The sequence below is a fragment of the Microcaecilia unicolor genome, chromosome 1 (genome assembly GCF_901765095.1).
Source record: "Microcaecilia unicolor chromosome 1, aMicUni1.1, whole genome shotgun sequence".
In the NCBI taxonomy this organism is placed as follows: domain Eukaryota; kingdom Metazoa; phylum Chordata; class Amphibia; order Gymnophiona; family Siphonopidae; genus Microcaecilia; species Microcaecilia unicolor.
In genome coordinates, this window is record NC_044031.1 from 430,138,872 (window position 1) to 430,154,165 (window position 15,294).

The 15,294-nt window shown below is 43.8% G+C and overlaps 2 protein-coding genes across 3 annotated transcripts in view; one reads left to right on the forward strand and one right to left on the reverse strand.

The window, feature by feature from the left end:
- The window catches only part of ACOT13 (acyl-CoA thioesterase 13), a 55,970-nt gene extending 51,772 nt beyond the window's left edge, over nucleotides 1–4,198 (reverse strand). The window contains exon 1 of one of the 2 annotated variants that reach the window (XM_030212229.1): nucleotides 3,944–4,198. The gene's annotated coding sequence lies outside the window, so the exon portion shown is untranslated. The remainder of the gene's footprint in view (nucleotides 1–3,943) is intronic. The other variant, XM_030212220.1, reaches the window with a different exon arrangement.
- Nucleotides 1–15,294, forward strand: part of TDP2 (tyrosyl-DNA phosphodiesterase 2) — an 87,495-nt gene that overhangs the window by 5,657 nt on the left and 66,544 nt on the right. Inside the window, exon 2 of the mRNA XM_030186419.1 lies at nucleotides 5,279–5,367. Within this exon, the coding sequence (XP_030042279.1) occupies nucleotides 5,279–5,367 (89 nt within the window). The remainder of the gene's footprint in view (nucleotides 1–5,278; nucleotides 5,368–15,294) is intronic.

Below are 15,294 nucleotides of genomic sequence, written 5' to 3' on the forward strand. Positions count from 1 at the left end.
AAGCAGTACCTGCCATTTACCCTCTTCAGTTCAGTTATCCACTCCCTAGTTTTGAGCCATTTTGACTATTGCAATGGTTTTTACACCGGTTGTAAGGAGCATACCCTTAAAAAACTCCAGACAGCGCAGAACACAGCGGCGAGGCTGCTATTTAGCAAATCTCGTTTTGAGGCAGCAACTCCTCTTCGTGAGAAGCTCCACTGGCTCCCGATCAAAGAGCGGATTGAATTCAAAGTCTGTGCCCTTACACACAAGATTATATACGTGGACACTCCGGCCTACATGTACAGCCTGGTCAACCTCCCACCCAGGAATGCCGTGCAGTCATCCTGCTCCTACCTCAATCGCCACTTTCCTACCTGCAGGAACTTACGATACAAGCAGCTATTTGCCTCCTCATTTTGCTACCAGTGCCCCCGTTATTAGAATGCTCTCCCATCAGCATTAAAAGAGACAACTGATCACAGACTATTCAAGAAATCCCTGAAGACCTACCTGTGTGATCGTTCATTCTCCTCAGCAACTTGATCCTTGCATCTCTGCCTTCTTTTCCCCCTCCAGTTTTCCCTCCTCCCCTTATCTACTCTTTTTTTTTCTTTTCTCTCTTCCGCTTTGCACTACTGTTATTGTGTTGTACTTTCTTCTAACATTGTACGCCACATAGAGCCCGCCTTGGTGGGAATATGTGGGATATAAATGTTCACAATAAATAAATATGCTAAAATTTTGGCTTCCAAACTTGTTAAAGTACTTCACAATATAAGGACACGCCCAGTTGTACAGGCTTTTTGGACCTTGGTTATGGACACTCTCCAAGAAATCTTGGGGGGGGAGGGCACTTATCCACTGCAAGCAGAACATTGTTTATTGCATCATAAACCAACCACAGTCACAGTCTCTCATCACAAACTGGCTATACTGCTCTTTACTGGTTATTGCACTGGCTTGGAAACAGGATGGCCTATCTCCTTTGTCTCAAGTTTTGCAGAGGTTGTATTGTATTTTTTCAAATATCTAAACTCACAGCCTTGCGACATGGACAACTGACTAAATTTTATGACATTTGGCAAATGTATGAACAGTGGAAGGCGAGATCTAAGTCCCCCTCTCCATAAGAGATAGCATTTTTGCTTAGTAAGATTGGCTTTAGGACATGACATGTATTCACCACTGTTGTTATGGGTGGAGGGAGGGTTATGGGGGGGGGGGGGGCTGGATTCATATGATTATATTGTTATTCTGCAATGTTTCTTGCATGTTTGCTTTACTTCAATAAAGAAAAACGTTTTTGCAAAAAAACAAACAAAAAAGTCCTTACTCATGAAAAATGTTCTCATCAAATAGTAGCTTTGGCTTTAGATGCGGAAAAAGCCTCGACAGAGGAGAATGGCCATATTTATTTGAAACCCTTCACTGGTTTGGTTTTAGTCCTTTATTCATTAACATGATCGGAGTCCTATACTTAAATCCTTCAGCTATGATTTACGACCAACTCTCCGACCCTTTCTCTTTATCAAGGGGGCAAAAGACAGGGCTGCCCACTTTCCCCTTTTCAATATTGCAATTGAACCATTAGCCATAGCCCTCAGATCTAATACCAATATTAAAGGTTTCAGTTTGAAACATACTGAAATCAAATTGTCCCTATATGCTGACGATCTCATGCTTTATATTACCATCCCATCCATAGTTCATGTGCTTTCAACCACGATTCATTTTCTCAAATTTCAGGGTACAAAATTAATTGGGAAAAGAATGCTTGCCCATTCATAATGACATCAATATCTAAGATTTAACTAACTTCCTTTTAAATTCAACACTCCCATGTTAAATTTTTAGGTTTACTATTTTGCCGTACAATTAGTGAAACTATCGATAAAAATATTGACATTTTACTTCAATCCATAAAATCCTCTATTTCATGTTGGTCTCCTCTCTTTCTCAGTTGGTGGGGCAGACTCAAAACAATTAAAATGACCCTGGCTCCCAGAGTTAATTATCTATTAAGCTTGCTACCACTTTCATTACCACCCTATTTCTTTAAACAAATAAAATGTTATCAGACTTTCTCTGGAAACAAAGGGGCCCTTATACTAAGCCGCGTTAAGCGTCTACGCGCGCCCAACACATGCCAAAATGGAGTTATTGCCCATTCAATAAGGAATGTCCACTGGATATTTTCATCAGAAAGATTATCACGTGGCTCTTGCGGTAATTTCATTTTTGGCATGCAATCATAAAAATAATTTTTATTTTCAGACGTGAGCCAAGTGCATTTAACGCACGTAGGTCATTACCGTCTGGTTACCACGTGAGACTTTACCGCTAGGTCAATGGCTGGCGGTAAGGTCTCAAACCCAAAATGGATGCGTGCCAATTTTGATTTTGCCGCACGTCCATTTTTGGCAAAAAATTTTTGAAAAAGGCATTTTTTGTAGGTGACTTGAAAAATGGATCTGCGCGAGCCCAAAACACGCACCTATACTACTGCAGGCCATTTCTCCGCGCACCTTAGGAAAAGGACCCCAAAATAGCCCTTAAAATACTGAAACTCCCCAAATCATTAGAAGGTGTTAACTTCCCAGATTTTACTCAATTTTACTCAGCCTAAGTTAAATCAAGGCAGTCAAAGGTTTGACACCACTCTCTCTTTTTCTTCACCTACATGGTTAAAATTGGAGACAAATCTCTCACCTAACATTCCTCTAAATGTTTTAGCACACATGTCCCCTACTTTCTTGAAAGTCCCTTTGGTTATTAGGGCTACTGTCACCTCATTTCAATCTTTAAATGGTATATTTAAAAATAATTCCAATGTATTGTACAACTCTGTAATTTGGAACAATTCAAAAATATTAATTGCTAAATCACCAATTAAATGGTCACTTTGGCAATCCCACATTTGGTGGTACCTAGATCAATTGTTAATAAGTGTAACATGTAAAACTTTTGCCCAACTCCAAGCTGAATTCAACCTTCCTGACTCTGAATTCCTCCACTTTTTACAAATAGATCACTCTGAAACAACTCTTCAAAAGTTATGCATCCTTCAATAATGAATGTCCACTGGATACTGTCATCAGAAAGATTATCCACTGTTCTCATCGTGCTTCTATCATCTACAAGACCTTCCAACCAAATAAAACAAACTTCAGCATGGGAACTCAGCAACTTTTAGAAAAAGACTTGAATGCTCACTCATCTTTCAAACAAAACATGGCAATCTTTTTGGGCCTTAGGTTCCAGAGTTTCAATGTCTGCTTCAATCACCCAATCCTTATATCTCATTTATCACACTCACTCTGGACTCCCAGGAAAGCCAAAGCTAGTGGTCACACCTCTTCTGACCTATGTTGGTCTTGCTCCAAATCAACAGGTACACTTTCCCATATGTTATACAAGTGTGGCAATCTGTGCATTTTTTGGTCAGACATATGGAATAAAGTCTCAGAAATATTTCATTTATCTACTAATATTTCCCACCAAATCATCATTTGGAAGTCTTTCATCATGCCTGAAATATCCGATGTTTGACTTATTTGACTTTCTAATCTCTATTGCTATTAAAATTATCATAAACCATCTGAAGGATAATTCATCTCTCTCTTACCAAATATGATGGAATTAGGTTATTTTATATAAGAACTATGAATATAACCTTCGATGTCATACATTCCCAAACTCTAGGAAATTAGTAAAATGGAAAACTTTAGATTCATATATGTTTCTAATCTAATTTATAATTTGCAAGGTCAGCAAATCCACTTTTGAGCCTACTACATCTTTGACCTTAGGTTAATTATTACTCAACTCATGCTTGTTTTTTGTGCTTTATTTTGTTATATTGTTCTCACAAATGTGACTCATAATTCATACTTTATAAAAGTTATTTATATTGTTAATATTTGAAACAATAAACTATTAAAAAAAGAGGCGCACTCACCTTTTACTGCTACAATATCCAAACTATTAGCATCCAAAACAGAGCAGGTAGCTAAAGTACATATACAATGGGTTCCTTGCTGGGTGAAGAACTGTCAGCGCTACAGGTATTCGCAACGAAACTCTTCTCAACCTTCAAATTTGTCCCTATCAGGTGACACCAAAGGAGAACACTGCGGAACATGGATGGACCTTCAAGCAGGAGTCAGGACGGAGTCGATCCGGACCCGCACGTACCCTCAACTGCGCAGAAGCGAAGCGCCGGTTTCTGCCCGTCAATCATTGGCGCTCCTCCTTAGGCTGGAAGCCGACAGGCCCAGCTAGCGAAGGCACCCGAGACCAAGAAGGTTTGGAGCTGAAGTGACGTCAAAACGCTGAAACCAATTAGGTTACTCTCAGTTTTCCCGTCCCCGCGCAGCCGTCATCCCCGTATACGCAAAATACAGCAAGCAATCCTGTGAGCTGCTGCATCTACGTTGTCGTTCTTTATTGTTGGCATTTTTATTTAATCTGATTTATATTTTCAAACATGCCAGCTTGTGCAGCATATGGATGTACACAGAGGAAGCATAAAAACGGGATAACTTTCCATAGGTAGAGTAGTAATTTGTTATAAATCTTAATCAGTGGTCAGTTGGAGGGGCTGGTTACAGGGAAACCTGGGAGACTGGAAAGTTTTTTTTTTTACCTGTGCCTAGATGGTTTGTGGGAACTTGCTCCTTCTAGTTTGAAAAATGCATAAACTAGAAGGAGCAAGTTCCCACAAACCATCTAGGCAAGGCACAGGTAAAAAAAAAAAACTTTCCAAAGCTCCCAGGTTTCAACATAATACATGTTAAATGTGGGATATATGACTGCCATAAATAAATAAATAAATAGATAAAACTCTGAATGTTAAGCACCTGATTCTCATAACATGATGTCTGTTTTAGTGGCCGATTACCAGAAGAAAAAAACCTCTGCACGAATATAACACATGCTAGGGTAGGGTGTCCCTGTAACCAGCCCCTCCAACTGACCACCGATTAAGATTTATAACAAATTACTACTCTACCTATAGAAAGTTATCCCGTTTTTATGCTTCCTCTGTGTACATCCATATGCTGCACAAGCTGGCATGTTTGAAAATATAAATCAGATTAAATAAAAATCCGAACAATAAAGAATGACACCGTAGATGCAGCAGCTCATAGGATTGCTTGCTTTATTTTGCGTATACGGGGATGACGGCTGCGTGGGGAAGGGAAACCTGAGACTAACCTAATTGGTTTCAGCATTTTGACGTCACTTCAGCTCCTGTCTATTAAACCTCCTTGGTCTCGGGCGCTTGCGCCAGTTGGGCCTGCCACCGCCACTTTCCAGCCTAAGGAGGAGCCCCACCGATTGGCGGGCAGAAACCGGCGCTTTGCTTCTTCGCAGCTAAGGGTACGTGTGCGGGTTCGGGTCAACTCCGTCCTGAGTTGACTCCTGCTTCAAGTTCCGTGGTCCGCAGTGTTCTCCTTTGGTGTCGCCTGATGGGGACAAGTTTGAAGGTTGAGAAGAGTGAAAGAATACCTGTAGCGCTGACAGTTCTGCTCCCAGCAAGGAACTCATTGTATATGTACTTTAGCTACCTGCTCTGTTTTGGATGCTAATAGTTTGGATATTGTAGCAGTAAAAGGTGGGTGCGCCTCTTTTTTTTTTTTTAATAGTTTATTGTTTCAAATATTAAAAATATAAATAACTATTATAAAATATGAATTATGAGTCGCATTTGTGCGAACAATATAACTACTACTACTACTTCTTAACATTTCTAGAGCGCTACTAGGGTTACGCAGCGCTGTACAGTTTAACAAAGAAGGACAGTCCCTGCTCAAAGGAGCTTACAATCTAAAGGACGAAATGTCAAGTTGGGGCAGTCTGGATTTCTTGAATAGTGGTATAGTGGTTAGGTGCCAAAGGCGTCATTGAAGAGGTGGGCTTTCAACAAGGATTTGAAGATGGGCATGGAGGGGGCCTGTTGTATGGGCTCAGGGAGTTTATTCCAAGCATGGGGTGAGGTGAGGCAGAAAGGGCGGAGCCTGGAGTTGGCGGTGGTGGAGAAGGGTACTGAACGGAGTGATTTGTCTTGAGAGCGGAGGTTACGGGTAGGAACGTAAGGGGAGATGAGGGTAGAGAGTTAAGGAGGGGCTGCAGATTGGGTGCATTTGTAGGTTAGCAGGAGAAGCTTGAACTGTATGTAGTACCTGATTGGAAGCCAGTGAAGTGACTTGAGGAGAGGGGTGATATGAGTATATCAGTCCAGGCGGAAGATAAGACGTGCAGCAGAGTTCTGAACGGATTGAAGGGGGATAGATGGCTAAGTGGGAGGCCAGTGAGGAGTAGGTTGCAGTAGTCAAGGCGAGAGGTAATGAGAGAGTGGATGAGAGTTCGGGTGGTGTGCTCAGAGAGGAAAGGGCGAATTTTGCTGATGTTATAGGGGAAGAAGCGACAGGTCTTGGCTGTCTGCTGGATATGCGCAGAGAAGGAGAGGGAGGAGTCGAAGATGACTCCGAGGTTGTGGGCAGATGAGACGGGAAGGATGAGGGTGTTGTCAATTGAGATAGAGAGTGGCGGGAGAGGAGAAGTGTGTTTGGATGGGAAGACAAGAAGCTCGGTCTTGGCCATGTTCAGTTTCAGGTGGCGGTTGGACATCCAGGCAGCAATATCGGATAGGCAGGCCGATACTTTGTCCTGGGTTTCCACAGTGATGTCTGGTGTGGAGAGATAAAGCTGGGTGTCATCAGCATAAAGATATTGGAAGCCATGGGATGAGATCAGGGAGCCCAGGGAAGAGGTGTAGATTGAAAAAAGAAGGGGTCCAAGGATAGATCCCTGAGGAACTCCAACAGAGAGCGGGATGGGGGTGGAGGAGGAACCATGAGAATGTACTCTGAAGGTACGGTGGGAGAGATAAGAGGAGAACCAGGAGAGGACAGATCCCTGGAACCCAAATGAGGACAGTGTGGCAAGAAGTAAATTGTGACTGACAGTGTCAAGCGGCGGATAGGTCGAGGAGGATGAGATGGAATAGTGGCCTTTGGATTTGGCAAGGAAGAGATCATTGCAGACTTTAGATAGCGCCGTTTCTGTAGAGTGTAAGGGGCGAAAGCCGGATTGAAGCGGATCGAGGATGGCATGAGAGGAGAGAAAATCAAGGCAACGGCTGTGATCGGCGCGTTCAAGTAACTTGGAGAGGAAGGGTAGGAGGGAAATGGGGCAATAGTTGGAGGGACAGGTAGGGTCAAGTGATGGTTTTTTTGAGGAGTGGTGTGACTACAGCATGCTTGAAGGTGTCAGGGACAGTTGCAGTGGAGAGAAGGAGGTTGAGGATATGCCAGATGGGGGGGGTGACAGTAGGAGAGATGGTGTTAAGTAAGTTGGTGGAGATGGGGTCAGAGGAACAGGTGGTGCATTTCGAGGAGGAAAGAAGATGGGCGATTTCCTCTTCGGTGATATCAGGAAACGAGGAGAAGGAGGCCTGGGTTGGTTGGTTAAGGGAGTGGGTTATAGGGTGAAGAGGAGGAGAAGGTTTGGTGGTGAATTCGAGGTTGATTTTCTGCACCGTGTCGCGGAAGTAGTCAGCCAGTGATTGAGGAGAGAGTGAGGGAGGGAACGTGGGTGGGAGCGGAGGGCACTTTGAGGAGGGAGTTAAGGGTGGCGAAGAGACGACGAGGGTTAGAGCTGAGGGAATTAGTTAATTGGGTGTAATAGTTCTGTTTGGCGAGGAATAGGGAGGACTGGAAGGAGGATAGCATGAATTTGTAATGAATGAAATCAGTATGGGTGCAAGAGTTTCTCCAGAGGCGTTCAGCCGATCGGGTGCAGGAGCGAAGGTAACGGGTGCAAGGGGTCAGCCAGGGCTGGGGATTAGTGCGCCTTGTGGGATGGGAGATGGATGGTGCAAGGGTGTCCAGAGGAGAGAGTGGCATTGTAAATGGAGACAGCCTTGTCGACAGACTCTGAGGACATGATGGAAGGGAGGAGATTAGAGATACTAGAGGATAAGGTCGGAGGGTCGACAGCCTGGAGATTCCTGGAAGTAGTGGTTAGTGTTGGGCGGGACTGAGGGGGAGGGTGATGAAGTGTGTAGGTGATCAGGTGATGGTCAGAGAGGGGAAGAGCTGAGGTGCAGAAATTGGAGGGTGAGCAGGTAGAGGAGAGGACGAGGTCAAGGCAGTGGCCAGATTGGTGAGTAGGGGTGGTGGAGCTCAGTTGGAGGTTGAAGGAGGCGGTTAAGGTGAGGAACTGGGAAGCGTATGAGTCGGATGGGTTATCAGTGTGTATGTTGAAGTCTCCAAGAATGAGGGATGGGGATGAGGGCTCGAGAAAAACAGAGAGCCAGGTATCGAAGTCGGTGAGGAAGGAAGAGAGGGACTTATTAGGGGGGCGGTAAATGACTGCAACTCTGAGAGGCAGCGGGTAGAATAGACGGATGGAGTGAACTTCAAAGGATGAGAAACAGTGAGACTGCGGTAGGGGAAGAGGTTGAAAACTGCAGGAGGGCGAAGTAGTAACCCGACGCTGCCACCGCGGCCAGCTGGGCGGGGAGAATGGGAGAAAAGATAACCTCCATGACTAAGGGCCGTGACTAATATAACAAAATAAAGCACAAAAAACGAGCATGAGTAATAATTAACCTAAGGTCAAAGGTGTAGTAGGCTCAAAAGTGGATTGTTGCTGACCTTGCAAATTAGAAATATATATGTATCTAACGTTTTCCATTTTACTAATTTCCTAGAGTTTGGGAATGTATGACATTGAAGGTTATATTCATAGTTCTTATATAAAATAACCTAATTCCACCACATTTGGTAAGAGAAAGATGAATTATCCTTCAGATGATTTACGATAATTATAAGAGCAATAGAGATTAGAAAGTCAAAAGTTTATTTGAATCATCGGATATTTCAGGCATGATGAAAGACTTCCAGATGATGATTTGGTGGGAAATATTAGTAGATAAATGAAATATTTCTGAGACTTTATTCCATATGTCTGACCAAAAAATGCACAGATTGCCACACTTGTATAACATATGGGAAAGTGTACCTGTTAATTTGGAGCAAGACCAACATAGGTCAGAAGAGGTATGACCACTAGGTTTGGCTTTCCTGGGAGTCCAGAGTGAGTGTGATAAATGAAATATAAGGATTGGGTGATTGAAGCAGACATTGAAACTCTGGAACCTAAGGCCCAAAAAGATTGCCATGTTTTGTTTGAAAGATGAGCGAGCATTCAAGTCTTTTTCTAAAACTTGCTGAGTTCCGATGCTGAAGTTTGTTTTATATGGTTGGAAGGTCTTGTAGATGATAGAAGCACGATGAGAACAGTGGATAATCTTTCTGATGACAGTATCCAGTGGACATTCATTATTGAAGGATGCATAACTTTTGAAGAGTTGTTTCAGAGTGATCTATTTGTAAAAAGTGGAGGAATTCAGAGTCAGGAAGGTTGAATTCAGCTTGGAGTTGGGCAAAAGTTTTACATGTTACACTTATTAACAGTTGATCTAGGTACCACCAAATGTGGGATTGCCAAAGTGACCATTTAATTGGTGATTTAGCATTTAATATTTTTGAATTGTTCCAAATTACAGAGTTGTACAATACATTGGAATTCTTTTCAAATATACCATTTAAAGACTGAAATGAGGTGACAGTAGCCCTAATAACCAAAGGGACTTTCAAGAAAGTAGGAGACATGTGTGCTAAAACATTTAGCGGAATGTTAGGCGAGAGATTTGTCTCCACTTTTAACCATGTAGGTGAAGAAAAAGAGAGAGTGGTGTCAAACCATTGACTGCCTTGATTTAACTTAAAGGCTGAGTAAAATTGAGTAAAATCTGGGAAGTTAACACCTTCTAATGATTTGGGGAGTTTCAGTATTTTTAGGGCTACTTTGGGATCCTTTTCCTAAGGTGCGCGGAGAAATGGCCTGCAGTAGTATAGGTGTGTGTTTTGGGCTCATGCAGATCCATTTTTCAAGTCACCTACAAAAAATGCCTTTTTTAAAATTTTTGCCAAAAATGGACGTGCGGCAAAATCAAAATTGGCATGCATCCATTTTGGGTCTGAGACCTTACCGCCAGCCATTGACCTAGCGGTAAAGTCTCACGTGGTAACCAGATGGTAATGACCTACGTGCATTAAATGCACTTGGCTCACGTCTGAAAATAAAAATTATTTTTATGATGCGTGCCAAAAATGAAATTACCGCAAGAGCCACGTGATAATCTTTCTGTTGAAAATATCCAGTGGACATTCATTATTGAATGGGCAGTAACTCCATTTTGGCACGCGTTGGGCGCGCGTAGACATTTAACGTGGCTTAGTATAAGGGCCCCTTTGTTTCCAGAGAAAGTCTGATAACATTTATTTGTTTAAAGAAATAGGGTGGTAGTGAAAGTAGTAGCAAGCTTAATAGATAATTAACTCTGGGAGCCAGGGTCATTTTAATTGTTTTGAGTCTGCCCCACCAACTGAGAAAGAGAGGAGACCAACATGAAATAGAGGATTTTATGGATTGAAGTAAAATGTCAATATTTTTATCGATAGTTTCACTAATTGTACGGCAAAATAGTAAACCTAAAAATTTAACATGGGAGTGTTGAATTTTAAAAGGAAGTTAGTTAAATCTTGGATATTGATGTCATTATGAATGGGCAAGCATTCTTTTCCCAATTAATTTTGTACCCTGAAATTTGAGAAAATGAATCGATGTTTGAAAGCACATGAACTATGGATGGGATGGTAATATAAAGCATGAGATCGTCAGCATATAGGGACAATTTGATTTCAATATGTTTCAGATGGAAACCTTTAATATTGGTATTAGATCTGAGGGCTATGGCTAATGGTTCAATTGCAATATTGAAAAGGAGAGGGGAAAGTGGGCAGCTCTGTCTTTTGACCCCTAGATAAAGAGAAAGGGTCGGAGAGTTGGTCGTAAATCATAGCTGAAGGATTTAAGTATAGGACTCCGATCTTGTTAATGAATAAAGGACTAAAACCAAACCAGTGAAGGGTTTCAAATAAATATGGCCATTCTCCTCTGTCGAGGCTTTTTCTGCATCTAAAGCCAAAGCTAGGTTTCTGCCCACCCCCTTCTTTGGCTATGGCATTGGGTGGCTGACATGGCCTCTAAGCAAAGGCTGGTGAGGTTACCCTTTCGGGGCCTCTTGTTATTTGGAGAGGAATTGAAGAAGATTGTTAAAGACCTAGGAGACTGTAAGCCCCAGCGGTTACCTGAGCATAGGCCGAGGCCTTCTTCCAAGGGTCCTGTGTTTCCCTCCTCTTCCAGACCGCGCTTCTGTGAAGCTCGCAGGTATCGCCCGGGGTGCTCTGCTGAGTTTTCTCTACATGCCCGTTTTCAGAAGAGGAACTCCTTTCACGCGGACAAACGCTCCGCAGTGGCCGGGTCACGGCCAGGAGTTCAGGGGCGTCCTCCACAATGATGGGATGCTGGTCCACTCCTCGATTCCTGCAGTAGGAGGACGACTTTCCCTCTTTCTCAAGGAGTGGACCAAGAGTACTTCGGATCAGTGGGTCCTGGACCTGATCTGTGAAGGTTACCGATTGGAATTCGGTGCCCCGGTGAGAGACGTGTTTTTGGAGTCCCGATGCAGCATTGCCATCAAACAGGCGGCAGTAGAGGAGACCTTGCAAGTCTTGCTGCACCTCGGAGCGGTGATCCCGGTGCCTCCCGCCGAACGCGGCTGCAGTCGTTACTCCATTTATTTTGTGGTGCCTTGAAAAGGCGGGTCTTTCAGACCGATCCTAGACTTACAAAGAGTCAACGAGGCCCTAAGAGTGCATTATTTTCGCATGGAAACCCTGCACTCCGTCATTGCGGTGGTACAGCCAGGAGAGTTTCTCACGTGTCTGGACCTAAAAGAAGCGTATTTGCACATTCCTATTTGGCCCCCGCATCAGTGGTTTCTCCAGTTTGCGGTGTTGGGACAAAATTTCCAGTTTTGGGCCTTGCCTTTCGGCCTAGCCACAGCTCCCCATACCTTTTCCAAGGTAATGGTGGTGATAGCTGCCTATCTCAGGCGAGGGGGTATCAGAGTTCACCCTTATCTCGACGACTGGCTCATCAGAGCGGATTTGGCAGACGAAAGTCATCTTGTCACAGCCAGAGTGGTTACAGTCCTGCAGACTCTAGGCTGGGTGGTCAATATACCCAAAAGTCACCTGACCACCTCTCAGTCTCTCGAGTATTTGAGGGTCCGGTTCGACACGGCCTCGGGGTTTGTTTTTTTTCCCCAACCACAGGTGGTGCAAGCTTCAGAATCAGGTCCGTCTGCTCCTGTGGATGCCTCGCCCGCGAGCTTGGGACGTTGTCCAGCTACTGGGGTCGATGACGGCCACCTTGAAGGTGGTTCCATGGGCGAGAGCGCACATGAGTGGGAAAGTGCGGGGTACAAATGTAACAAAAATAAAAATAAATAAATATGAGGCCACTGGAGATTGCCCTGCTCCAACAATGGTCTCCGATTTCCAAGGAATATCAACGCAGACTAACGTGGCTCTCTGTGGCCCGGCACAGTATGGATTGGTGGCTCTCTGACAGGACGCTGTGACAGGGAATGCCGCTGGCGCTTCCTTCTTGGTGCCTGGTGATAATGGATGCCAGCCTGTCGGGCTGGGGAGCTCATTGCCAGGGAAACTGTACAGCGCTGTGTAACCCTAGTAGCCCTCTAGAAATGTTAAGTAATAGTAGTAGTAGTAAACTATGCTCAGGGTCAGTGGACACCTGTGGAAGCGGGGTGGTCCATCAATAGCTTGGAACTGAGGGTGATATTCCAGGCGCTTCTGGCATTTCACGAGACTCTGAAGGAGCTTGCTGTCCAAGTTCTGTCAGACAACAGGACAGTGGTGGCATACATCAATCGTCAGGGCGGCACTCAGTGCAGGACCCTGACCGCGGAGACCGCTCAGATTTTCCTCTGGGCCGAGCTCCATCTGCTGTCCGCTCACAGTCTCCACCTGAAGCGTTTAGGGCGCATTCCAGAAGAGCGATTTCTTCCTCTTGGGCTGAAACGGGTGTTCTTTCTCTTAAAGAGATCTGTCGTGCGGCTACTTGGGCTTCGCAGCTCTCGTTTGTACGGCATTACAGGCTGGATGTTGCAGTGAAGCAAGACGCGCAATTTGGAGCGCAGGTGCTTGCGCGCAGCGTGGCCTGTTCCCACCCTACGTAGGGAGTGCTTTTGTACATCCCATCAGTTAATTGATTCATCTGCTGCTGATGACAAGGAAGGGAAAATTAGGTTCTTACCTTGGTAATTTTCTTTCCTCTAGTCACAGCAGATGAATCCATGATCCCTCCCTATCTGATTCTGTTTTTTGTTCAGTTTTCTCATGCAGATATTGTATCTCATCGGGAGGAGTTGAAAACCAGTACTCAGAATTTCTACATGCTGTTCTATTACAGGAGGTTGAGTTCGTCCCTCCTTTGTCCCTGCTCCGGTTCTGGGGCGTTTGTTCGCTGTGAGGAAAGTTTATGTTGTTCTACCTTGAGGATTCACTCTGCTTTGGAAATTTCAAATACTGAAGGCAGAAGGGGCTAGCCGTCCAAGGATCACTGTGGTTTTTCAGTGTTCTCTATCTCCACCTGCTGGTAGGCGGATACAACCCATCAGTTAATGGATTCATCTGCTGTGACTAAATGAAAGAAAATTACCAAGGTAAGAACCTAATTTTCCCACTTGAATGCAGTTGCGAAACGTCCCTATGGGGACCCGTTTCACCATGTGGCTTCCTCAGGGGACTCGATGCTGCCTTGCTTCTATAATACTGCTGCAAAAGAAAAAGACAAAATTGACATATGAGAGGTGGCCTTCCCAAAGAAAAACCCACACAACAGAAAAAGGAGCCAAACAGCACGTACCAAAATATCTACGGCTGTGCACAAAGGCCGCTGAGACAATCAACATGGCAGCCATCTATAAAGAGACACCAACACATGGGCGGAAACAAACACTTTAGTGGTCTACACAATGCATGCGGTGGGTTGCACCCGAGGTTGACAAAAAATGTAAAAAAACAAACTGAAAAAATTAATGGGAAAATTGGTGAACCATGATGGCATAATTAAGAATGTGTGAGTGGGTGACCTCATGTGTACATACTAAAAAATGACTGACCACTCGACTCTCACATTCAAGCCCAATGGTTCAACTGAGTGCAAACGATGTATCCATCGTTGTTCAAGTTGCAACAGACTTCTAGTCAAGTCTCCCCCCCCCATACTTAGGCAGATACACTGTTAGTAAGATATGGGGATTTAAATGGTAGAATCGTCAGTGCTGTATAAAAACTGCACATGTGTGGGTATCTCAGTAGTAACACCCAGCATGAGCGGTATGAGGTGTTCACTGATTTGTTGAAGCCTTCCATGAAGTATTATAAGGTATTTTCTAAATTCTGTTTTGGTGTATAATAGTATATAATACAACACAGATTATGATGAATATTTTTATTTAAAGTTCTCCTGAGGAAGATATTGAAACACAGCCAGTGTTGAGACCGAGACAAAGTTAAGCGTTAGACCCGTTGGGTTGATTCTGTGCATGGAATTGAAATAGTTTTTAAAGGAACATTTGCTTGGAGTGAGCAAGTAGTTTGGACTAACTGGTGTTCAGTGATCACCATTGCTTGCAGTGGCAAGTGATCAGAGCAGATCTTCAATATTAACAACAGCATTAGCCATGGTGACCGAGTTTATTTACTCAGCAGTGAAATATACAGTGGTTGGTAATGATTCATGGATTTCTTTTTGACTACATGGCTAATCTGAACATTGCTTCTATTGATCAGAGTTGACAGTTTTATGAAGAATTGAAGGACTTAATGATGATATAAATTTTTTTTATATCACTGTCATGAAATGCCTAGCCACCTGACTGGGGTTACCCTGTGGCCAGTTAGAGGATTTATCCCTAGCACAGCTCGGGCCCGCCTGTACCTGCTGCTTGTGATCTACACTTGCACCCTCCTCCCACTGACTGGGTCCCAACTGCCTCTAGGTGAGTCTCCTGCTCTCAAAGGTTTCCCAGTGATGTCTAGGTTACTGGAGGCCACATGCTCAGTGGTCCCACAGTTCCCAGAAAGCACCCACAGAACCAACACACAAACCACCAGGATTCTTAATCAGTCCAGACAAGCAGAGTCAACAAACTAATAGTATTTATTGTCACAGAACTTGAACAGTGAAACAGAAAAAGTGTAATCAGCAAAACAATAACAAGTAACTGAAATATGAATCAATTATAACACTAACTAAACATTTGTATACTATTGTAATAGTTCCTGGGGAGATCAGGACAAA